Below are 25,502 nucleotides of genomic sequence, written 5' to 3'. Positions count from 1 at the left end.
GCTTGTGATGGCCAAGGTTGTCACAAGAAGAGCAGAGCCTGATGTTGAGTGGGGGGACATCAGCAGCACCAAACCACGGGCTCCGTGAAGTCCAGCACCAGCCCTGGGTGTCTGAATGTGTTTTCTAATTTTGGCAAAAAAATGACCGGAACAATCAGAAATCAGGAAGACCAAAATTTCAATAAGGAATGGGAAAATTTATACTTTATAATTTATCTTAAAAACCATTGTAAACAGTTAAAACTGTTAGCAGGACTGGAATAAACTTGTAGTTTAATGGTGGACGTATTGGAGATGTAAAAGATTTGGATTATTATAAAAGATGCAGGAGGAAATGATTAACAATAGGACCCACAAAGGGAAGGAGGGAAGTCCAGGAGATTCCTTGGAATATTGTTTTTTATGTTACATATTAGATATGTGATTGTAAAACTTTGATCTGAAAACCAAGCAAAGAAATTTAAAACGAAAGTGTTTTCTAATTTGTGCAAAGATTGTAGCCACAATACGTTCCTGCTTAATGGTGAAACTAGATGCGACAGAGGGGGTATCCATATTGTGGATATATTTCTCCAGGCACTGCAGCCTTCATCCGAAGCCTCCCCTTTCACAGCTGCTTTTAACAAAAGAAAACAGCAGCTTAACAAGCCACAAAAATGTGAGACTGTAAATTTTGAGAGACAGCACATCACAGTCTCCTGTCCTTATCTCCAATACTTCCTATCCTTGAGTCCAAAAGGTCAGGTCTGGCCCTCATACCTCTGTTTGATATGACGGATGTGTCTGAGTGCAACCTTCTTCTTTTGTTTCTTGTTGTGCAGAAACGTCGTCGTTCTCTTCCCATGATTTACCCTGACCTCAGCCTCCCTGTTTAAAAAAAAGGATAGGACACTGAAGAATGTGAAATGTAAGCAGGGTTTATACTGGAAGATAGCCAGGTGAGCTGTGCATCTTCTCCTTCCCAGAGAAAGATGCTTGGGCCACCTCAAGCTGTTCTCATTCCTGTCTTCCTTCCAACAAAAGCAAGAGCAGCGATGGCACAGCCAGAGACTCTGCACACTTTTGGGATTTAGTTAATCCCAAAAGCCAATATTGATGCTAAATCCTTTGCTTTTAGGAAAACTCTTTTACCTTTAACATTTGCTTGACAGTGAGATTTGACGGCTGCAGTCTGCCCCCACCTCCGTCACATGGTAAAGCAGGACTGGAAGATGTTACAACCTGAATATTTCTCCAGGAGACTGTAAAAGGAACAGGTGCTCTCCCTTTAAGTCAATCTTCACATTAATGGGGTGTGGGGTTTTTTTTGGTCAGGGTTTCATTACTCTGACCCCTTTAAATTTCTCATTATTTTTCAATAATATTTTATTGCTCAGCCGGATTACGAGTTTCATGTATTACGGTCTGCCAATTACCTGTTCACCTGGGAGGAATAGCAATTGCCTCTGAGTGAGCCCTAAGGAGGAAAACAGCACCTGTCCAAGTGAGGGACTCGGTGGAGTGCAAAACCCGCATCACAAAGCAACATCTGAAAATGGGGCAAAAGTGGTTCTATGTTGCAGGGATCTCTGTCAATTCTCTGTGGAACCTTCAATGTGGGGTTCCGCAGGGCTCAGTCCTATCCCCCATGTTGTTTGACATCTACATGAAACCGCTGGTGGGGTTATTGGGAGGTTTGGAGTACGTTGTCAGCACTATGCTGGTGACACTCAGCGCGATTTCTCCTTTACATCTGCGGGTGAGGCAGTGGAAGTGCTGGACCAGTGCTTGGACTGGATGAGAGCCACCAAACTGAAGCTCAATCCTGATAAGACAGAGACACTGTGTGTGTGTGTGTGTGTGTGTGTGTGTGTGTGTGTGTATACATACAGTGGTACCTCGGGTAAAGTACTTAATTCGTTCCGGAGGTCCGTACTTAACCTGAAACTGTTCTTAACCTGAAGCACCACTTTAGCTAATGGGGCCTTCCTGCTGCTGCCGCGCTGCTGGAGCACGATTTCTGTTCTCATCCTGAAGCAAAGTTCTTAACCTGAAGCACTATTTCTGGGTTAGTGGAGTCTGTAACCTGAAGCGTATGTAACCTGAAGCATATGTAACCCAAGGTACCACTGTATATATATTTGGGGTTTTTTTAACATATCATTTCCAACAATCATTTAACATAAATTCTTATCTTATACAATGTTTTGGACTTCCGTCAACAACCTCTGATGATTTTCCATTCTTTAACACTTATTCTGCATTTCTTAATTTCTCTATTACTCTTAATTATCATTAACTAATAATTCTCTTCATAGTCTTAGCACAGTCACATCCCAAGCTGGCTGCACATGCAATTTGAATTTAAAGCTATGTAGTGCCAAGGGGAATTCACCATTGCATATGCCACATAAATACCTGCAATACTAGCATTATTATGGGTGTATTTAAAAATAAACCATTGAAAGCATCGGCCGTATTGTTCAATGAATCGTAGATACACGATCGTTCAATGGATCGTAGATATGCCCTTTTTAAATGTGTTTTTTGGGGGGCATTATTGGGTTCTTGTTTTTATTTTGATTATATATTTCACGGTTTTAAATTTTGATTTTGTTCTGTGAATCTCCCTGTGACCTCCAGGTATAGGGCGGTGTCAGAGCTGCCTCCAGGTCCCAGCTCACAGAGGACCAACGCTAGGCTGTAGTTATGTACAAAAGTCTTTATTGAGATTCAGTTTCCATTTTAAAGCCGCAGCGTGCAGCTCTACGTCTCGACCTTAGACCGGCGAAGTCCCGTCTGAGTCTCCTCCCCTTCCACACCAGTTTAAGACTCTCGCCTTGCTCCACCTCTTCCTAAGTTCCTTTCTCCTCTGGGCCCTCCTGCCCGCTAGGGTCTCATCTTTCCTGGACTCCTCTGACGCTGACCCAGACGATTCTTGCCCCTCCTTCCGGCGGGCTTTAGGACCTGGTTCCCTATCCGGGCTACCTTCTGTGCCGCTCGCCTGTACCTTTGAACTTGGCGCGCGCGCCCAGCCTGCAACTTTCCTCTTGACCGTTCCCTCGCTCTCCGATGGAGGCGTGGTCAACCCTGACTCATCTTCTCTCGCTGGTGGTGCATATGTGGGCTCTGACACCTGAAACTCCTCCCCCCCACTGCGCTCTGGTGGGGAAGCTGGTCCTGATTTCCAACTGCTGCTCTGGGAGTCCCCACTGGCCCCTTGCTTCTGGGGTGTCCCCCTTGGCTCGCCCCTTGCCCTGCCCATCGGCGCCCCCTTCTGTGAATCTTCCGATTCGCTGGAGAGGCTCATGGAATCTATCGGGCTGCTGTCATATTCTCCTACGCTGCCCTCGGATTGCTCCCCCTCGCTCTCCATCTCTTCTCCTCCCTGCGCTCCCGCTGAGTCCCTGACAGGCGGTATATAAATTCAATAAATATAAATAATAGATATACAGTGTACAAGCTGACAAGATCTCATTAATCTTAATTAAAATTTATCTTTATCAGATCTGGCACCTGAGAAAGAAATTATGTTTACTAATGTAATAGGTTTTCCTCATATCTCTGGATTGCCTATGTCTGAAATTTTAGGAAGCAAGGTTAAGTGTCCTGAAAATAGCTGTTTTTGGAGCTATCCTCTCTCAAATGTAAATAACCTACAGTAGTGGTAGTAATAATATCTCAGGTCAAACCAGTTCAGAGATAACAAACAGGAAACCTACATATGTTGCTGCTTTGAACAATACTGGTGGCCTTTCAGATTTTGGAAGCTTTCCAATCTGCAAGCATTGTTGTAGCTAGTGCATAACTGCTCCCTAGTGGAAAAGCTATACCGCTGCAGATTATTTCTATGCCTAGTTGTGACATACTGTATTTAAGTCAGTTGAGCATGTTGCCATCAGAATGTCAAACAATCTGTAGCTGGATTTATTTATTCACAACAGGTAATATGATGCTGGGCTTCTGCAAATTTTTTTTGGGGGGAATAGAATTTATGTGATTTGTTCTTCTAAAATCCAGTTGAGATTAAAGTTTACTAGATTATTTTACCCACCAGGACTTTACCCACCGTGACTCAATGTTGAGGGGGCCTGGCGAGTGTTGTGCGTGCATGTCATGCGCAATACGCATCACACATATCACTGTTTCAGTGGTCAGCTCCTCTGGTTATCTCCCGCTTGGACTACTGCAATGTGCTCTATGTGGGGCTACTTTGAGGGTGACCCAGAAACTACAACCAATCCAGAATGCGGCAGCTAGACTGGTGACTGGGAGCGGCCACCGGGATCACATAACACTGGTCTTGAAAGACCTACATTGGCTCCCAGTACGTTTCCGAGCACAATTAGAAGTGTTGGTGCTGACCTGTAAAGCCCTAAACAGCCTAGGCCCAGTATACCTGAAGGAGTGTCTCCACCCCCATCGTTCAGCCCGAACACTGAGGTCCAGCGCCAAGGGCCTTCTGGCGGTTGCCTCACTGCGAGAAGCCAAGTTACAGGGAACCAGGCAGAGGGCCTTCTCGGTAGTGGCACCTGCCCTGTGGAACGCCCTCTCACCAGATGTCAAAGAGAACAATAACTACCAGACTTTTAGAAGACATCTGAAGACAGCCCTGATTAGGGAAGCTTTTAATGTTTGGACTACTGTATTTTAATATTTTGTTGGAAGCCGCACAGAATGGCTGGGGAAACCCAGCCAGATGGGCAGGGTATAAATAAATTATTATTATTATTATTATTATTATTATTATTATTATTATTATTATTATTATTATTATTTTGGCCTCCACAGACAATGTGACGTTGTTCACATGACATCACACGCATGCAGCATGCGACAGGCCCACCCCCTCAATCTTGGGGGCCACCTGACACCTCTGTCCCCAGCTCAGCCATTTTGCCTGGTCAGGCTCCCTCACTCAGGGAAAACCAGGATTGCGTTTGCTTAGTAACATCCATGCTTCTCTTTCTTTCTCCTGGATCCCAAAGGCAGCTAGTACCTCCTGAAGGGCCAATATGCAGAATAAATATCCCGTCTGTCTCATGGGTAGATATGCTCTTCACATTGCCATTAATTTTACTGCCTCAATAACATACTACTCAGTCCATGCCAGAAGAACAGAACTGTGAACTTTGGAAGTTTATGAACTCTCGCCATCAGGGGCTGGTCCAATAAAAGTAATTGCCTTACCTGCTTTGCCTCATTGAATATGGAGAAGGCAATAAACCCAATGAATCACGTTCAATGTATTTCCTTCTGCGCTCAGTAAAGACCTTTTTTATTATTACCAGTGCCCTGGGATGTATGATTCATGAAACAAGTTTGCACATATTTAGTCTACTCCTTGGAAAGGTCCTGCTTTAATCTTGTTCTGGGTCAACTTCATGCTAATGAAGATGGAGAAGTTACGGCACGATCCTATGCGTGTTTCCACAGAAGTTCAACGGGACTTGTTCCCAGAAAAGTGTGTATAAGGCTGTAGCCTAAAACTTCTATGGGCAAAACTCGGTGGTAGGTCAGAGAACCATTGAAGTAAGTAGGGATGGGGAACCTGTGACCTCCCCAGATGTTGCTGAAATACAACTCTCCTTTTCCCTGACCATCGATCAAGCTGGCTGGGGCTGACAGGAGGTGGAATCCATCAACATCTGGAGGATCATAGGTTCTCCAATCCTAGACTAATGTATCTGGCAATATGGTGAATTCTCCCCCCTTTCCTTCCTTCCTTCCTTCCTTCCTTCCTTCCTTCCTTCCTTCCTAGGTTCCCCAATCCTAGACTAATGTATCTGACAATATGGTGAGTTCCTTCCTTCCTTCCTTCCTTCCTTCCTTCCTTCCTTTCTCCCTCTCTTTCTTTCTTTCTTTCTTTCTTTCGCCAAAAGTGGTCTATTGTGTTAGCATTCAAACTTCAAACAAAATAAATCTTACAAACATCTTGGAATCTCAAATTTTAAAAGAACATGTGGAAATTCTCATACCTCAAATTTTTACTGCATATGAAAATTGTATTTATTTGCTTATTTTACATCATTTGTATACCGCCCAAGCCACAATGCCCTGTTTTGTTTCCAGCTTCCCCAAGTATCCTCTTTTTTCTTATACCACAACAATAATAAATAGGGACAGGGTTTATAGGGTCAGATATTTTTCTTTCTTGCAACTAATTTTGTAATGTACCTTTTTTGAAGACAATTTCTATGTAGGAACGTTCCATGCTACATTACAAACTATTCTGGGGAGGCCCATAGACCTTCAGAGAGGCTTTTTAGAGGCAGAAAAGGCTGCAAATACTTATCTGGACCCAAGATTTGCTTATTGTTGAAACAATTATTGTTTCCCTTTCCTGACACAGTAGAGGGATACGACTTGCCTGTGAATCATTTCCACATATGCATATTTAGTATACAGTAAACTGCAAATTGAGCAAGCAAACTCACCCTGCCCAAATTAATTACAAATAGTCCCACAGTTACAAAGAGTTCAAGGTATTTTTGCAATGGAGTGATGCAGATCTATGGCAACACACTAGATCTATGTATTTTATTGGGCAGTGCGTACTTCTGGCATCAAATCCATAACTCATTGCTCAGACCTTACTAAGGATGACTCCTGTATTTCCCAAGACCGGAGACAATGAAAATCTCTTATTTTCTCAGCATTCAAAATTGTTGTGGCTATGCCTGTCAGGCTCGAAGTGTTCTGCCATCACCTCCACGCATGTTTTACCCATAAGTAGAAGGAATTCCTGTTTGCCTTCTGGTCTGGATTACATGATCTGTAAACACAGCAATGCCCTTATGAACTTCAGCAAGACGGTGGGATCAACTGTTTAACATTTTTCTAGTTGACAAATGGGTTTTAAGGCTATCAAGGATGGTCTGGTGGTTTCAGCATCAGCTCTGCGGACCTCAGATTTTAAACAACTATACAGCATTGAAAATCACAGAGTATTTTGGCACCATGGGAAAAACCTGAGACTGTGCGCTGGCATTCCAGTACTGTAGAAATATATACTGTACTGCTAACTCCTAGGACCTTTTATTCTGTAAAATTGGTGGCGCTGAACGTCAAAGTTCTCTCCAGGAAAAGAACAACCTTACAGTTTCTTTATACAATGCTTGTGGGTTATCCTTATGTTTGTATTTTTGCTTTTATTTTCTTTGTATTGCTTTATTTCTTTATAATGGAAACCTTTTCAATAAAATATGAATACCAAAAAATGTTTGTAGTCAAACATTCAGGGTAGTCTGGTTCATGCCTTATTGCTAGGCTGAAGAAATATAGCCTTGACTTGCTTAATATCCAGATTCTGTTAATTTCAGCCTAGGGCTCAATAATTATTATTATTATTATTATTATTATTATTATTATTATTATTAATACCCCGCCCATCTGGCTGGGTTTCCCCAGCCACTTTGGGCGGCTTCCAATGAAAGATTAAAAATTCATTAAAACATCAGTCATTTAAAACTTCCCTAAACAGGGCTGCCTTCAAATGTCTTCTAAAAGTCATATAGTTGCTTATTTCCTTGACATTTGATGGGAGGGCGTTCCACAGGGCGGGCGCCACTACCGAGAAGGCCCTCTGCCTGGTTCCCTGTAACTTCGCTTCTCGCAGTGAGGTAACCGCCAGAAAGCCCTCGGAACTGGACCTCAGTGTCTGGGTTGAACGATGGGGTTCAAGACTCCTGCACTTCTGCTTTCGTATGCAAGCACACAACTGGAAGAAGAAAAGACCTGAAATGGAACCTGGAGGGTATTCGAACCACACTCTCATCCCTCCTTCAAGGCAGAACCTCTTCCACTGAGATCATAGTATATGCATTGTCTTTCCTCCCCCCCATAGTCTCCGTTCTGAAGGGGGGGAGGAGCTTTTCTCCCCATCTCACCCCAACTGGAAAGGTAGTGTGGTGTAGTGGTTAGGGGGTTGGACTAGGACCTGGGGGACCAGGGCTCAAAGTCCTCCATCAGCCATGAAGCTCATTGGGTCTTCATGGGCCTGTCACCATCTCTCAGGCTAGCCACAGGGTTGTTGTGAAGATAAATAATAAGGGGGAATGTATACTGCCTTGAGCTCCTTGGAGGAAATGAGAAATATAAATTGAGCAAATAAATAAAAGGTGCCATTTTCAGCCTTTGCCTCCTCTTTTCATGCTCTTCTATCATTCCCTTCTGCTTGACAAGTGACTGTCAGACCCTTTTTAGCTCATTCATATTTCCCCACTCACTGCTTGTTTGGTTTTCCCTTTTCTCTCCTTCTCCGGAGATTAGTCTTGTGGGATTTCAGTCCTAGTGCTCATTATCTTTCTATCTATCCCCATCCTCAAGCTTTCTCTTTTTGGCCAACTCCTTTGATCAGCTTCATCAACGTGGGGCTTGTGGCACAAAACTGCAACACTTGTTTGGAGTCCATCGGACAAGGTTAGATTTGGGGGAATTAACCTGTGATCCTGATTTGCTGGGCCAATTACCTGGTGGCAGGGGGCAGCACGAAAAGTGGGGTTCGCAGCACAAAACTTTGGCATCAGGTTTTTTTTGGGAGGGGGAATCCAGAATTTCAAGGTCACATGGTAATGAAGCTCCTTTGATTTCCTTCTTTATGCCAACTCTGCAATGGTCATAGTGGAACGCTCTCTCCGAATTTCCCCCTCTGATCTCCTATTTGGGGACTTCCCTGGCTTTTTTCTGGCCCACGTAGGACCAGTCTGGATAGTTGGCCTTGGTGAAGTTTTTGATTTGAGTTTCTACTGAAATGAGGCTGAGCTGAATTTTAATGTTCTATTGTAATCTTGTTTTTAAGTTGTATTTTAATCAATTGTTTTATACAGTGGTACCTCGGGTTACATACGCTTCAGGTTACATACGCCTCAAGTTACAGACTCCGCTAACCCAGAAATATTACCTCGGGTTAAGAACTTTGCTTCAGGATGAGAACAGAAATCGTGCTCTGACGGCGCAGCGGCAGCAGGAGGCCCCATTAGCTAAAGTGGAGATTTAGGTTAAGAACAGTTTCAGGTTAAGAACGGACCTCCGAAACGAATTAAGTACTTAACCTGAGGTACCACTGTACCTGGTGTTAGCCGCCCTGAGCCCAGTCTTGGCTGGGAAGGGCAGGATATAAATAAAACATCATCATCATCATTATTACCTGGTTTCCTTAAACCTGTTACACCCCCTTATTCCCCCTTTCAGTGAACTACTTTTCTGTATTCTCAAAACCTTTCTCTGCTATTATTTCACTGCTACTCCTTTTTCACGCTGCTCTTTGCAAGTTATAACAAAATAATAAAACTGGGAGACTATGACACACTCACACCCCAAGACCCATAGGATTATGTAAATTGGAGCATGCATTATTTATTCTGGTTGGTGTTTACCGAAAATGCAATCCAGGACACGCTAAAGAAGGGTGTGGCTGAAAGTACAAAACTGAAGTCCTGTTTTTCTACTTGCTTTGCCCGTGGCCACCAGCTGAAAAGCATTATTACTTCACTCCCCCCCCCTCCCTTCCGTACAATTTGCTTCCCATCTGGTGTTGTGGCAAATAGTGTTTCATAAAGTGCTGGGAGTTGCGTGCAGAGTGGTTACACGGGTAATTTATCACAACCGGGATGGTAGCATTGGTCCCACTTTTACCCTTAGAATCATAGAATCATAGAATCATAGAGTTGGAAGAGACCACAAGGGCCATCGAGTCCAACCCCCTGCCAAGCAGGAAACACCATCAGAGCACTCCTGACATATGGTTGTCAAGCCTCTGCTTAAAGACCTCCAAAGAAGGAGACTCCACCACACTCCTTGGCAGCAAATTCCACTGTTGAACAGCTCTTACTGTCAGGAAGTTCTTCCTAATGTTTAGGTGGAATCTTCTTTCTTGTAGTTTGGAACCATTGCTCCGTGTCCGCTTCTCTGGAGCAGCAGAAAACAACCTTTCTCCCTCCTCTATGTGACATCCTTTTATATATTTGAAGATGGCTATCATATCACCCCTTAACCTCTTCTCCAGGCTAAACATGCCCAGCTCTCTTAGCCGTTCCTCATAAGGCATCGTTTCCAGGCCTTTGACCATTTTGGTTGCCCTCCTCTGGACATGTTCCAGTTTGTCAGTGTCCTTCTTGAACTGTGGTGCCCAGAACCGGACACAGTACTCCAGGTGAGGTCTGACCAGAGCAGAATACAGTGGCACTATTACTTCCCTTGATCTAGATGCTATACTCCTATTGATGCAGCCCAGAATTGCATTGGCTTTTTTAGCTGCCACGCCCTTCTCTTAGGAAATACTGCACAGGTGAACGGAAAGAGTGGGACGGGCCACTCTTTCAAAACACAGGTAGCAAAGCAGCTGTAGATTTGCATTATTATGCTTCCACTGCCCATCCTTATTTTTCCCAATTTAAGAATGTGCCTCTCTTCAAGGTGTTCTAGGGGACCAGGCAAAATCAGCAATCCCTTCTGGGTGTGCCCAAAGTCCTCTTAATAAACAAGTTATTTTGCTTTGCTTTAAATTATTCCTAATTAAAATGCTGCTTAACACAGTCATTTCTTAGTCAGTCCTAACCATATCTACTCAGAATTAATTCATACAATTTCTCACTTGCCCTCAATGTATAAGTAACTTCGCATTTATGGGTTGTTCTGCTACCACAGCCATTAATTAAGTCATATTGAATTCTGTGACAGTTGCAGGTAAACGGGATTAGGATTGCAGATTTACACAGAAGTAAAGTACCCCTGGGCTCATAGGCACCTACTTCCTAGGAAATATGTCAATGTCGGTGTTGCAAACATGACCATACAAACAATTGCAACTTGAGCGTTTTGTAATATTTGTTTCTCGCCATTTTCCAGAAGAGAAATAGGAGGAGAGAATATTGAATCACTTTGGTTAGGTGTTGACTCACTGATTCCTCAGGCCGCAGTTCTGGGCTAAGCCCACCATGTGAGCCAATAAAGGAAATGTCAATGAGATGAGCAAAATACCTTCTTCTCTAGATTGTAGCAGGAAGAACAAGAAGTGCAGAACTGAAGCTGGTTCTCCTCCTTTCTTCCCTTATCGTAGGCATGTGACTCCCACATATCCATGCATAGATTTTGTCTGCTTGAATTGTGTTTTACCTCGTTGGAAGCTGCCCAGAGTGGGTGGCAAAATAATAATAATAATAATAATAATGATGATGATGATGATGTCAGATGGGTGGCATAGTAATAATAGTAATAATAATAGTAGTAGTAGTAATAATAATAATAATAATACAGTGGTACCTTGGGTTAAGAACTTAATTCGTTCTGGAGGTCTGTTCTTAACCTGAAACTGTTCTTAACCTGAAGCACCAATTTAGCTAATGGGGCCTCCCGCTGCCACCGCACAATTTCCTTTCTCATCCTGAAGCAAAGTTCTTAACCCGAGGTACTATTTCTGGGTTAGCAGAGTATGTAACCTGAAGCATCTGTAACCCGAGGTACCACTGTAATAATAATAGAGGTAACCTGTTTTTATTTTGATTATATATATTGTGGTTTTATATGTTGATCTTGTTTTGTGAACCGCCCTGAGACCTCCAGTTATAGGGTGGTATATAAATTCAATAAATAATAATAATAATAAATATTAATAACTCAGGGTCCAAACTAGAGCATGATGCTAAATGTGTACTTAGAAACCGCATCAAATCCAGAGGGGAGAGGGCTCCCATTGGGACCATAACTCATAGCCATGCCAGTGGTTGGAAGAGATTGTTGGGATTGCAGCTGGAGAGGGACAGCTTATACCTATATACTCTGATGTCATTTTGGAAGAAGTATCTGATGTCACATCTGGTCCACAATTTAGGCCAGGGTTTCCCAAAGCTTGGGTCTCCAGCTGTTTTGGGGCTACAGTTCCCATCTTTCCTGACCACACTGGTCTTCCTAGCTAGCGATGATAGGAGCTGTAGTCCAAAAACAGCTGTAGACTCAAGTTTGGGAAACCCTGATTTAGGCGATCCTGCAACCTCCCCTGGCTCAATCCAAAACATACTGCTAAATGATCTCCTGGAAGCTTCATGTGGCAAAGACTCATGAACCCCTTTATGTTTCTACACGAAGTGCTGTGAATTCAAGTTGCTGTATAAAAGAGTAAACAGAGACCATTTAGAATCAGGTGAGGCCATGTGGGGAACGTTTGACCCTCCAGATGGTGCTGAACTGCAACTCGCAAGTAATTCTTGTGAATTATGATGCTCTTGTTCTCGTTCTTTCACAGCAAGCTTTGTGTCCTACACCACTTAATGCCGGCTGCGTTTTGAACCAATAGGACAGCACCATCCAGGGCCCATTGAAAAAATGTGAGAACACAAGTTGGAACCATCCTCTTAAAATAATAAGGAGGCAGCGATAGCTTTGCGATGGAGGTTTAAGAGAACTACTGGAGATCAGACGGAAGGCGGTCTTAAGCATATCTGGCGCCGTGGTTCAAAGATCCCTCCGGTGCCCCCCCCCCGAGTTCTCCACCTTTTTTAAGGGGGGGGGAACCCCAGAGTTGCTGACCTATTTTTAGGGAGCTGACCACGCTTACACATTATCTCTAACAAGCTCTTGGAACAAAATAAAATGAAAAGGCAGAGGAAAATCTAATGAAGTCCTCAATTCCAAAGCAAGACTCATTCAAGACTCGGCAGATCTTCTAATTCATCCTCATGATTCAAATCACCACATATCCAAAAGTTAAAGCAATCACCAGTTTGTTGTTCTTTAAATAAATTGATAAAAGACACCGAGAATGAATTTCCCGGCCAATTTGTGTACAAAGTACAAAGTGTACATTTTCAAATATTGTGAGGGGTGGCGTGGGGGTGAGTGTAAATCAGTGACATCCTGAACCTAAAAAAGGACCCAAAACTTGGGTCACAAAGGCTGCAGCTGCACTTACCTGAGAGTAAGCCCTGCTGAATCTAATGCAACACACGTCTCACAACAATTGAAACTGTTCCGTAGAAAGCACAACTTGAAAAAAAGAGATAATGCACCTATTTTTGTAAATTAAGAAACGGCATTGCCATTCCAATGGTGTGCGTGCACTGCTGCATCTTGTGACCGATCCTATGGCGTGGGGCATCTTTGCAACCCTTAGATCCTATGGGGTGGGGCATCCTTGCAACCCTTCCAATATTCTGCATCTTGCAACCAATCCTATAGGGTGGGGCGTCCTTGCAACGCTTCCACTATTCTGCATCTTGCGACCGATCCTATGGGATGGGGCATCTTTGCAACCCTTCCAATATTTTATTTACGTAAGTTTTGTGTGTGTGTGTGTGTGTGTGTGTGTGAGAGAGAGAGAGAGAGAGAGAGAGAGAGAAAAGACCCGCCGCCTCCACCTGCGCCTCCTCCTCCTCCTCGTCTCTACCAGGCAGTCTCCTCCGGGGAGTGGAAGGGGTTAAAAGGGGGCGGGGCGACGGGCGCGTCCGCCCCGGTCTCCCAGCCCCGCCCCCGCACGCGGCGTGACGTCGCGGCGCGCGCCGGGACCCGGAAGCATCTCTCGGCGATGGCGGCGGAGGGCGCGGGGCAGCAGTGGGTGCTGGTCGAGATGGTCCAGGCCTTCTATGAGGTGAGCGGGCCCCTCGAGGTGGGTGGCCGGGGGGGGGGTGGCCGCAGGGCTCCGCGGAACGGAGCGAGGAGAGGCTGGAGGCTTCCCGAGGGGTCGGGGAAGGAGCAGGGGCCGGCGGGGGTCCCTTCCTGGTCCGCCCCCACGACCGAAGAGGGAGGCTGAGGTCGGGGTGGGGGGGCGGGAGGAGGGTGGCTGCCCGGGGGAGGGGCCCGGGGGCGGGGGGGGGAGGGGTCGCCGCGCCTGGCCGTCGGGAGGACGCATAGGGGCTAACCACAAGGGGCAGAGTTCCCTTCGCAGCCCCCCCTCCCAAGAAAATAAAAATGTGAGGGGGACGGGCCTCCAAAGTTGAGGGGCATTCCCTTTCAGACGGTGTGTCTGTGCAACATTATTATTATTAAGGGAGTTGGGTCCCCAAAGTTCAGGGGAGTTCCCATTCAAATTGTGTGTGTCTGTGCCACATTATTATTATTGTTATTGAGGGAGCTGGGTCCCCAAAATTCAGGGGAATTCCCATTCAAATGGTGTGTGTCTGTGCAACATAAGTATTATTATTTTTATTATTATTGAGGGAGCTGGGCCCCCAAAGTTCAGGGGAATTCCCATTCAAATGGTGTGTGTCTGTGCCACATTCTTCTTCTTCTTCTTCTTCTTCTTCTTCTTCTTCATCTTATTATTATTATTAAGGGAGTTGGGTCCCCAAAGTTCAGGGGAGTTCCCATTCAAATTGTGTGTGTGTGCCACATTATTCTTATTCCTGTTTCCTGCTGTGGGGCAAACAGGATTTAGATGGCTTTGCGTTCCCACCCCATAGCTCCCATCAAGATATCAGAAGGTGTCATTAAATATTGCAGTTATAAGGGTTATTTAGGCATGAGCACCATTGAATTCTGAGCAAACGTATAGGTTCTGTTTGTAAGTTTCGCTTATAAATATGGGGTAAATGTGCATAATCTTGGTTATCATTTAGTGGGTGTCTGTCTAGAACGCTCTGCTGAATTAATTCCCAGTCCTCCAACATGGACTTATTTCTTTGCTTTAGGCAAACAAACACCTTCTTATTCAGGTGTCTTAAAGTAGTTTACATACATTTAAGTATTCTTAATTTTTATTTCCTGGCTTACTTTTTTATTATTTGTATTTTTTAACCTAATAAGCCACTCTGAAATCAGTTTTGATGAAGGACATTATGTTTTAAATGAATAGGCTTCTGTTTGTTTATAGCATGGGTTGGTGACAGAGCTCATCTCCCAAGCCTTCTGGCTTTCAGTCAGAACAGACAGTGCTGCATTGGGTAGTCTTAATACCTAGTACAAAATCCCATTGCCATTGGTTGGCTTACCCATAATACAGTGGACGCTCGAGTTCCGAACGTGATCCATGTGGGAGGCACCTTTGCAACCTGCAGTGCTGCGTCTGCGCACGAGCGGGTCGCAATTTAGTGCTTATTCGCATGCGCAAGCACCAAAACCCGGAAGTAACCCTTTCTGGTACTTCTGGGTTTTGGCGCGTCCTTAACCTGGAAACGCATAACCAAAGCATCTGTAACCCGAGGTATGACTGTACCATGTTTCTAGCGCTGTCTGTATTCAGAGACTACATCTTTTAATTTGGATTGGCAGAGCAGTTTGGTTGGCCTGGCATAGTTATACTTCTGTAGGTGAGTGGTAAGTTCAGAAATCTAACCACATGATTTATAGTTCTAAGTAATGCTAGAGGATGGAAACAGCATGGATGCGGCACTTTGAGGGAGCAGATTAACCTTTTGGCCTATGCTTCTAAGGGAGTGGTGTGTACCTATTCTGTTCAAACCCATTGACCTGATGCTTGTTGAAGCAAACTTCCCAGAGAAGAGACTGTTGAACTCTTTGAAGATCCTGTGTGTCTACAACATGTCCACTTAACACAGCTCTAATGGGAGAGTAGAGATCTTAAGTAAGAAAGATACTCTGTGTATGGAGACATAGCTAAGTGTATAGAACACTTGTTCTGAGCTATACCAGTTGCATAAAGTTGCCTATTAGGAAATGTAAGAACTTGTTTGGCAGCCAGCAGTTCCATACCATCAACAAGTGGAGAAAGAATGGACCACTGTCTCCAACAGCAACCTTCTTGGGAGAAGGTATTCTCTTTTGCCTAGTGCCCTGAATTTCCATGTTCAGTGCAGAGGAGGGGAGTTCCTAACCTTTGCAGGCTTGTTTACAAGGCTGTGTTATTGGATCCAAGAGAATAAATCCAGCTTTTGTCCATTTTCTCTTTTGAAACCTTCCGATTGGGCAGTGCTGGGCTTCCTAAACATTTCAGTCAGGTTACAAGTTTGGTTAAAACAGCAAAAAGTGGTGAATTTAACTTGTACACTTTTAAAGAGATGGCAAACTTAGAGCAATGATTAATGTGCAGCTGGTATTTTTGTTTACTTTCCAGGCTCCAACTTACCATCTTATTTTGGAAGGTATTCTAATCCTATGGATAATCAGACTTCTTTTCTCCAAGACGTACAAGCTTCAGGAGCGATCTGACCTCACACCTAAGGTTTGATGTTCCAAAATAGTCTCAATATGCTCTGACAAAAAACTAAAAGTCAGTATGATTAATAGCTATAATGCTTGAAATAAGCACTTCAGTCTAATCATCGTTTTTTTAAAAAATAATGTGTTTTATTAAAGATTTTCTTGGGTTACAAAAGTACATACATCACCTCTGTTTTCAGATCATAAAGTCCCTTTTACATATCACTTGTATTTTACATGAAACTTTAATGTATACAATATTAGATTGGGGGAGAAGAGAGGTAGGAAGATAGAAGGGGGGGGAGAGAAGAGGGGGCCGTGTCTAATCATAGTTGTATATACAAGTGTAATTGTTTTTCCTAAAGTCTCCCCAAAAAACCCCCAACCCTGCTTGATTATGGACTATGTTAAGTTAATTCGTATTACTAATGACTTGGCTCTAGAGAAGTACGATTGCATAAGCAGGGAGGTTGTGGCTGACAGACACACTGTGTGGGGTGCTGTTTAGGACACCCACAGCCCATGTTTTTCTCTGGCTCCAAACCTGTTAAATAAGTTGTGGTATTTAGGGGTGCTGTTTTAAAAAGTGATGTTGGTTTCTGTGTAGCAAAAAAAAAAAAAAGTTCCTCTGACAATTACTCTTTGAAAGTGGTGCTATGTGCTTACCTTGGCAAGTTCTACTGATCAGCTGATTGGCAGCACTTCTGTACCCAGGGCTTTGGAAGATCTAAAAGTCCATTGATTGGTGGCACTTGTGAAGCCCAGTGCACATTACTTCCCAAAACCTAACAATCAGCTGATCAGCATTAGGAGTAAACAGGTTTATTTCAAGCCATTATGTCATTGTAATGCAAGGTGATAGTCATGGCTGAACCATGTTGGGTTGCAGAATGGGAGGGGTTATAATGACAAGACTGGCTGGATCAAGTTCCCCACCTGATACCAAAGTTATTCTGAAAGGTGATTGCCCAGTTTAATAACCCTGTGTGTCGTACAGCAGTTTTCCACAGGAGAACAGATATGATGGCAAAATGGCTGGAAAATGCTCTACCTTTTCTTTACTGATCCAGACGACTAGTTTCTTCACAGCTGTCACTCATAACAAAGTGGAGATGCAATTTGCTTTTTATTTTAAAATATGCTTAGTTCACCTTTCCAAGAGTCAAGGCAGCTAACAACACCAGAGTCCCTTTACCTTTAACCTCTAGATCAGGAACGTCCAACTCTAGGGACTGTGATCTACTCCCAGTAAAATAACACTGGGAGTGATCTACCCACTGTCATTTTTTTGAGCTTTTTTGGGAAGGAGAGACTACCAGGGTTGTTGAGAATGTTTTAATTCGATATTACTTAAGTCCGCAGCAATAGCTACTTACAACACTCAAACGTCAATGCATGACATGATAGCTTTCACAGCTACAGCAGCAATTGGACACAGCACCAGGGGACAGCACATAGGACATGACAGAGGAATACAGCGAGGGGGCAGGCAGGGGAATATTCCATTCCCCTTTGTTTCATATTTGGTGATCGAATACGATCCCGCAATTGACCACAATAGCCTGGAGATCCACCTGTCGTTTGCTGTCACCCGGTTGTACATGTCTGCTCTAGATGTTTTTGGACTCCAACTCAAAACAGCCCCCGTTAGCGTGGCAAAGGATGATGGGAGTTGTAGTTCAGCAACATCTAGAAGGCCCCATCCCTCGAAGTAGATGCTACTATGGTTGGGTCCATGCAGCTGTTTAGGAATAGATAGTCTTCTTACACACATTGTTCTGCGATTTGTTTTTCGTTTGACGGGGAGATTTGCGAGGCAGTATGCTTTTTCTCTCTTTAACTGCATAAAGATCCTTTGCCAAAGGTCCATCTAGTCTTTCATCTGTTTCCAACAGTAGCCAGCCAGGTATCTCTGGAAAGCTCACAAGCATGATATGAAGTTGACTTCAGTACAGAATGTTCAGGGGTAGCGTGCCTCTAATGTTAAGCATCCATTGTGAAATAATTGTTCACGATGCAGGTTTTTTTTTAAAAAAAAACACCATCTAATTTAGTGGTTATTACAGTTTGTGGTATTAAATAGGTTGGAAAAGGTAGGGCATTCATGACTGCTTTGTGGTTAGTGAGATCTAGGGTAAATGCTATATTTATCTATCTTACTCGTTTGAAAGCAGGAGTTAGCATTGAAATAGAAGGAACTAAAAGTACCTCAGAGACCTAATGATGTTTCTTAGCCCCTGGGAAGCTTTCATCTCTGCTTTTCCTTTAGCGTAATGAATAGTAATGACTACTTGCTCACAAGTGAGATGGGGCATTCTAAGTATAACTTGTGTTCATGTTATAGCAACAACAAAATGAATCATTTCCACTTTCATGTCTATATTGCTCTGTCCCAGTTTCTGCCAACCTAGCAGTTCGAAAGCACGCCAGTGCAAGTAGATCAATAGGTACTGCTGCAGCGGGAAGGTGAGCGCCATTTCCGTGTTCTCTGGCATTCATCACGGTGTCCCGTTGTGCTGGAAGCGGTTTAGTCCTGCTTGCCACATGACCCAGAAAACTGTCTGTGGAGAAACACCAGCTCCCTCAGCCTGAAAAGCGAGATGAGCGCCGCAGCCCATAGTCGATTTTGACTGGACATAACCGTCCAGGGGTCCTTTTACCTGTCAGCAGCCAGCCGCAGTATTCTGCTTCACCTGCATCTTCCTGCTGCAAAGGAAGCCTCACATAGAGTGCATTGCAGTGATCCATTCTTGATATCACCAAAGCCTGAAGTGAAGCTGTCCCACTTCAGGCATGATTTTAGCTGTCACACCAGTCACAGCTGATAAAAGGAATTCTAGCCACTGAAACATCTTGGGCCACCTGTGTCAGAGTTGGGTCCAGAAGCACCCCTAAACAGCCTGCCTGCTCCTTCAGGGGGAGTACAGACCCACCCAGGCCAGGCACTTGACCAATTTCTCAGACACAAGAACCACTCACCCATAGTGTGTTTCCAGGATTCAAGTTCTGCTTACTTTCCCTCATCCATCCCACCACTGTATCCAGGCAGTACGTTGCCCTGAGGCCTTTTTGGAATTATTATTATTATTATTATTATTATTATTATTATTATTTATACCCCACCCATCTGTCTGGGTTTCCCCAGCCACTCTGGGCAGCTTCCAACAGAATATTAAAATACAATAGTATATTAAACATTAAAAGCTTCCCTGAACAGGGCTGCCTTCAGATGTCTTATAAAAGTCTGGTAGTCGTTTTTCTCTTTCACATCTGGTGGGAAGGTGTTCCACAGGGCAGGTGCCACTACCGAGAAGGCCCTCTGCCTGGTTCCCTGTAACTTGGCTTCTCGCAGCGAGTGAACTTGCAGAAGGCCCTCGGCACTGGACCTCAGTGTCTAGGCAGAATGATGGGTGTGAAGACGCTCCTTCAGGTATACTGGACAATGAAGAAATAAAGATGATAATAAAACCAATATTCAGGTGGGTGGACTTGCTTGGTGCATCTGTACAGAGAAGTCTATTAATTTCATAATGATCCTTTTAATGTCTGTATTGCTCTTGGAAAAACATGTCAGCATAATCAAATGTTTTCCCAGCGCTAACAAAAATGTGGCAATAGTTACAGTGCCAACTGGCATGCATAGAACATGAAATACATATGTGGATTAGAAAATGGGAAGCATATTAATATGAATGAATTACATTTTTGTATCCATTTAACTTACCAGATATGCATGTAAAATCCATCTGCTTAGATCAAAAATCTCTTCCTGATTTTCTCAATAAAATTATTAACAACCAATATTTTGGCTTCTTTCTGTTTTAGGAAAAGGAAGAGTTGATTGAAGAATGGCAACCAGAACCACTTGTTCCTCCTGTATCCAAAGACCATCCAGCTCTCAACTACAATGTTGTTTCAGGGTAATCCTAGAATAAATCAATTCCATGTTTGACTAAACAGCCCAATCCCTTGCATGCTTACTTGAAAGCCAGTCCTCCTGACTTCAAAGGTGCTTGCTTCATAGTTAGTATGCTTAATATTGCAGCTTTGATTACTTTCAGGGGAAATTGTGATTTGTTCTCTTGCAAACTTTGAGAACCAGGTTACAGAATGGATTGAACTTTTAGCTCGCAACAAAATTTTGTTTTTTCTTTTAAAAAAACCCCTCATGAAGATGCTTGGCGTCTGGTTCACTTAGTTGGCATTCAGCTGCTTAATTGATATTAGAGACTTGCCTGGTGACTTTTCAGAAATGTTATTGTGAAAGCTTGTCATCAAATCTAAACTTTTTAAGCTGGGGAGATTTCAGTGGTTAAGAAATGGTTGCTGGCTTCTATGCGCCTCCGAGAGTGAAGGCAAACCACTGTGTTAGCAGTACCAAAGTGATCTCTCTGGGATGCAAGCCTGGGCAGTGTGTATGGGGGCCCTGGGCTGCCCAGGCGACAAGGCCCCCCCCTCGGCCTCGCTGATGTGGTCCAAAGGAAAGGAAAGCAATACGTTTGGCACAAGCTTGGCTGTAGGAGTTGCCGGAAGGAGGCGGACAAGGTGCCATCCAACCGTCTTAGGGACTCCACTCTGGATTTGTGTCGGGTTTACTCCTTCGCCTTTTCTTCTCCCAAAGATATCCTGCAAGGCAGCAGAGGTTTAGGATCAGAGTTTTTCTTCCAGAAACCGCCTTCTTGACCATTGAACCCACTGTTTATTGGCCTCGTCCACTCAGTTTGCTGGAGCCTGTTTTCACATGCAAGGGAAGTTCCTAACTCACTAAGGGTTTGAGACCCATTGGCTACTCTCACCTGGTTTAGCCGGCCAGTCGAAGCCATTCCCAGGGTGTTGCTGCTGCCACATTCTGACAGCTTTGAGGAGCCACAGGTGAGAGCTGAGTGCATGTTGGGCACCAAATGTGGACAAACTACCCCAGAAGGAGCCTAACATGTCTCTCACCACCCCTCCCCTAACACCCCATAAAGGTAAAGGTAAAGGGACCCCTGACCATTAGGTCTAGTCATGGTTGACTCTGGGGTTGCGGCGCTCATCTCGCTTTATTGGCTGGGTCATGTGGCTAGCATGACTAAACCGCTTCTGGCGAACCAGAGCAGCGCATGGAAAGGCTGTTTACCTTCCCGCCGGAGTGGTACCTATTTATCTACTTGCACTTTGACGTGCTTTCGAACTGCTAAGTTGGCAGGAAAAGGGACTAAGCGACGGGAGCTCACCCTGTTGCGGGGATTCGAACTGCCGACCTTCTGATCGGCAAGTCCTAGGCTCTGTGGTTTAACCCACAGCGCTACCCGCCTCCCATACACCCCGGTTAAGAAGCAAAACCTATAATATTCTGAATGTTAATGTTGACCCCAAAGTAAGTTATCCTAAAACTAGTAGTTAGACATAAAGATTTATTTTCTACCTTGCATGTCCTGCAGTAGTAGTTCAGTAATAAAATTAAAAAAGTAAATAGATATTTGATCATTGATGAAAGGTAAGAAACCTCTTTATTTTAGCTCTATTGAAAGCAAAGTGATCTTTAACTAGAGCAGTTTTAATTTCTGATTGTCATAAGGTAGTTCTATGTTTCCCAAGATCCCTCTTAAATTTTCCTCCCCACTGCATGTTCCAGAGTTTCAGATATGGGTTCTTGAAAGTAGTTAGCGTCCGAAAATGCCAAATTCTGTGCGAGTGCCACAACCCCATAGCTGCCTTTGACTGGACTTAACCATCCAGGAGTCCTTTACCTTACCTTCAAAGGCATGGCTTCATCAACAGGAATGCAGCTGTTTGAAATGTGATATAAATACTAAAAAAGGAATCCCCGCACCAGAAAGACTGAACAGTTTCCACCATTGCAATATGTATTTTCAAATTAGTTGTCTTTACAGTGTTGTGCGGAATTTTTAAAAGCGCTGTTCTCTTACCAAGTGCCTGAAACAAAGTTAGGATTATTAGTAAGCTAAGAAAAGTTTGATTTTCTTTTCTTTTCAGGCCTCCAATTCATAACATTGTCGTGAATGGCAAGGAATGCATAAACTTTGCGTCATTTAATTTTCTTGGGCTTTTGGATAATGAAAGGGTCAAGGTAAGTGCCTGCACTTTTGCTCATCTGTAGGTATTGGCTCAGGTGTAACAATCCTGCCTTAATAATCTACGGTTTATTAAGCAGGGAGGGAGCATCCTGTCGCTGTGCTATACTTTGCATACCAGATTCAGTTAGTGCTGTTTACTTTAAGCCATAGTTTAAAGTTGCCCAAAGGGGCAACTGCAGTTTAATCTTGAACTCAGTGCCACAGTTTTATAATACTGCTGTTCATATTGTGCTTGAAAAGTCTACATGAGAATCCTAGGCAAAACCTCCCTTTTAGGTAATGAACCCCTGGCAACAGACCTGCTTGGATTTAGAGATCTAAATAAATATATTCCTTCCAGTAGCACCTTAGAGACCAACTAAGTTTGTTACTGGTATGAGCTTTCGTGTGCATGCACAGTTCTTCAGATACACGAAAGCTCATACCAGTAACAAACTTAGTTGGTCTCTAAGGTGCTACTGGAAAGAATTTCTTTATTTTGTTTTGACTACGGCAGACCAAGACGGCTACCTACCTGTAAATAAATACAGTATGCTTTCAAACCCTTGTCTAGCATCTTGTTTGTAGGGCAACTGTGTTGCATTCATCTGTACTCGCTGGGACATGAAAGTGCCAATACTAACACTGTTGAATGTCCCAAGGAATAGCTATTGAATGTCCCAAGGGATAGCTCCGTAGCTGGGGTCGGCAACCTAAGGCCTATGGGCCACAAGCGGCCCATGGAGGTCGTTTAACCAATCCATGGACCCCTGCCGCCCGCCCAGCTGGCTTCTGTGCACCTCACTAAACCGGGCATGGAGCAGAGCGGGGACCACCTTCTGCGACGCTAGCCAGCTTCCCATTGGCTGCAGGAAGCTCCTGCAACCAATGGGAAGCTGTGCACACCTCTGCGCCAGAAGGAGTGCCGGAAATAGCGTGTGCACAGCTATTGCAGGACCGTGAACTGGCCCAAGCCACAAAAACTTTGCCGACCCCTGCTCAGTAACATGAGATTCTTAATTTCAGGGTCATGAGTTTGTGCCCCTTGTTTAGCCAAAGATGCTTGCATTGCTGGGATTTGGACTAAATGGTTCTCATCAGTGTTAGGAACTGGGATACAAAAGCTAGGAGCTACATTGCTCCTGGGGCTGGAATTGTAGGTGCAAAAACAGAATGTCTAGATGCTATTTTTTTATTTATATAGGGATTTCTTTTTTAAAGACACTAAAAGTTTTCTGTTTTAAAAACCAGATTTTGGCACACATTTAATCCAGGCAGGTTTAATAACATGAGAGAAGTAATAGTTTAGGAGGGATTTCTTAATACAGCTATGTACGTGTCATAGCTACCTGGCAAGAGCAACAGAGGGGAATCCTATAATGAGGACGCTGCCCTTTCCAACAGTAAGCAGCCTACCCACCAATTTCCCTACAGGAATATTTGTGGAAGAGAACCTGCTAGGGGAGATGCAAGTGATCCCTTGCAAACAGTAAGGTGGGGGGAGAGGACACAACAGGAAGCACAAAAGCACTGATGCTTCGTAGTGCCTTTGTAGGTCCTCTTTGAAGGCAGTCTGATATCCCTAGCCACATTATAAAGGGACATTATATTATCACACAAGCATTGCTGTCTATGTTAAAGTGCCCAATACAGCAAGCAAAAGTGTTTTGTAAGAAGTAGGTGCAGATAGAGCCTTTAAGTCAGGTCAATTAATAAAAGTGGGTGTTTTAAACACTATCTTTTTATTTAAAATAAGCAAAAATAATCCATTAAAAACAAAAATGTAACCTGTTTTTTTTAATCAAGTGTCCTGACTTAGCATTCTAAGATCAGCAGTTAATAGTTTTTTATACAAATTGGTATAAAACACCTGATTCTCCCAGCAGCGTGGCGGGGGTGGGGGGTGTTGAGAGACAGTCTTTTGCTGCTGCTGCTGCTCTGCACCTGGGCGAATCAGGTGTTTTGTGGGATAGAGCAGTAGCAAAAGACATGTCTTTTGCTGCTGCTGCACCCTGCAGATCAGTGGACTGCAGCCAGGCCAGGGTGGAGATAAAAGGTAAAGGTACCCCTGCCCGTACGGGCCAGTCTTGACAGACTCTGGGGTTGTGCGCCCATCTCACTTAAGAGGCCAGGGGCCAGCGCTGTCCGGAGACACTTCCGGGTCACGTGGCCAGCGTGACATCGCTGCTCTGGCGAGCCAGAGCCGCACACGGAAACGCCGTTTACCTTCCCGCTGGTAAGCGGTCCCTATTTATCTACTTGCACCCGGAGGTGCTTTCGAACTGCTAGGTTGGCAGGCGCTGGGACCGAGCAGCGGGAGCGCACCCCGCCGCAGGGATTCGAACCGCGGACCTTTCGATCGGCAAGTCCTAGGCGCTGAGGCTTTAACCCACAGCGCCACCTGCGTCCCAGGGTGGAGATACCTTGATGCAATAGAGGCTCGCGGTGGCAAAATGCGACTGGAACAATAGGCGTATCCAATGCTGGTCCTTGTGGTCAATTTTGTGATTCTCTGAATACTGTAGAAATCATTTCTTTTCTAACTGTACTTAACAACTCTTCTCCTGCTATGCTTATTCAAAGAATGCAGCCCAGAATTCTCTGACAAAATACGGTGTTGGCACCTGTGGCCCAAGGGGATTTTATGGAACCTTTGGTACGTATAACCTGTTTTTTCCAGTTGAGCATTAAAGGTAGCTAATTGAATGTTGATGTCACATAAAGGAATTGGGAGATGGGAACCAATGCTAACGTATTCCTCATTCAGATGAATTGGCATCTAAGCTTGTGGGGTTTTTTTGCATAGTGTCATTAACATGCACACACATGGAGTAATAACAAGAGCACATGGTCCCTTTCCTGAGAAGCACACAATCTAGAGTTTGACATGGGGAGGCGGCAGAAAGAAAGCTAAAACTGAGCATAAACAGAAAAGGAGTTTCCATTCAGTTCAGTTGAACACACTACAGCTCAATCCTCCCCCTTTTCTTCAGTGAGTAAGATTGTCTTCCATAAACACGGTTTTAACAGTGAATCCGTAAGTGACTGTGGAGGCCAGTTCTGGATCCACACATCCATCCACAGTGGGGACATAGGTTTCCAGGCAGGAGTTGATCATGGTGTGGATTTGCCAAGCGTGCCTTCCTCTTAGCACGTTTCTCCCTTTCGTCTTGAGTCTGAACGTCTTCAAAGCCCATGACACCTTTGGTCAAGGCTGTTTGCCAGTTGTAGCGCTCTCAGGCCAGTGTTTCCCAGTTGTCAGTGCTTATACTACATTTTTTAAAGATTTGCCTTGAGTCAGTCTTTAAATCTCTTTTGTTGACCAGTATTACGCTTTCCATTTGTAAGTCCGAAATAGAGGTTGCTTTGGAAGAT

The 25,502-nt window shown here is 44.1% G+C and overlaps 1 protein-coding gene and 1 long non-coding RNA gene across 3 annotated transcripts in view; both read left to right on the top strand.

Annotated features, from left to right (window-relative positions):
• Positions 1-344: 344 nt before the first annotated feature.
• On the top strand, positions 345-2,567 carry LOC307226492. Of its 2 annotated transcripts, XR_013843470.1 has the most exons (4): positions 345-938; positions 1,152-1,256; positions 1,377-1,500; positions 1,744-2,567. It is a non-coding gene; the product is annotated as an uncharacterized lncRNA (long non-coding RNA). The 2 variants fall into 2 exon arrangements; XR_013843471.1 differs by having other exon boundaries at positions 345-1,256.
• Positions 2,568-13,461: 10,894 nt separating this feature from the next.
• The window catches only part of SPTLC1 (serine palmitoyltransferase long chain base subunit 1), a 36,793-nt gene continuing 24,752 nt past the window's right edge, over positions 13,462-25,502 (top strand). Inside the window, exons 1-5 of the mRNA XM_079995642.1 lie at positions 13,462-13,561; positions 15,983-16,090; positions 19,894-19,988; positions 22,048-22,141; positions 24,711-24,783. Coding sequence (XP_079851768.1) covers positions 13,499-13,561; positions 15,983-16,090; positions 19,894-19,988; positions 22,048-22,141; positions 24,711-24,783 — 433 coding nt within the window. The 5' untranslated portion in view covers positions 13,462-13,498. The remainder of the gene's footprint in view (positions 13,562-15,982; positions 16,091-19,893; positions 19,989-22,047; positions 22,142-24,710; positions 24,784-25,502) is intronic.

The sequence above is a fragment of the Podarcis cretensis genome (genome assembly GCF_951804945.1).
Source record: "Podarcis cretensis genome assembly, chromosome: 11".
NCBI lineage: Eukaryota > Metazoa > Chordata > Lepidosauria > Squamata > Lacertidae > Podarcis > Podarcis cretensis.
This window is presented reverse-complemented; position numbering and strand designations above follow the sequence as displayed.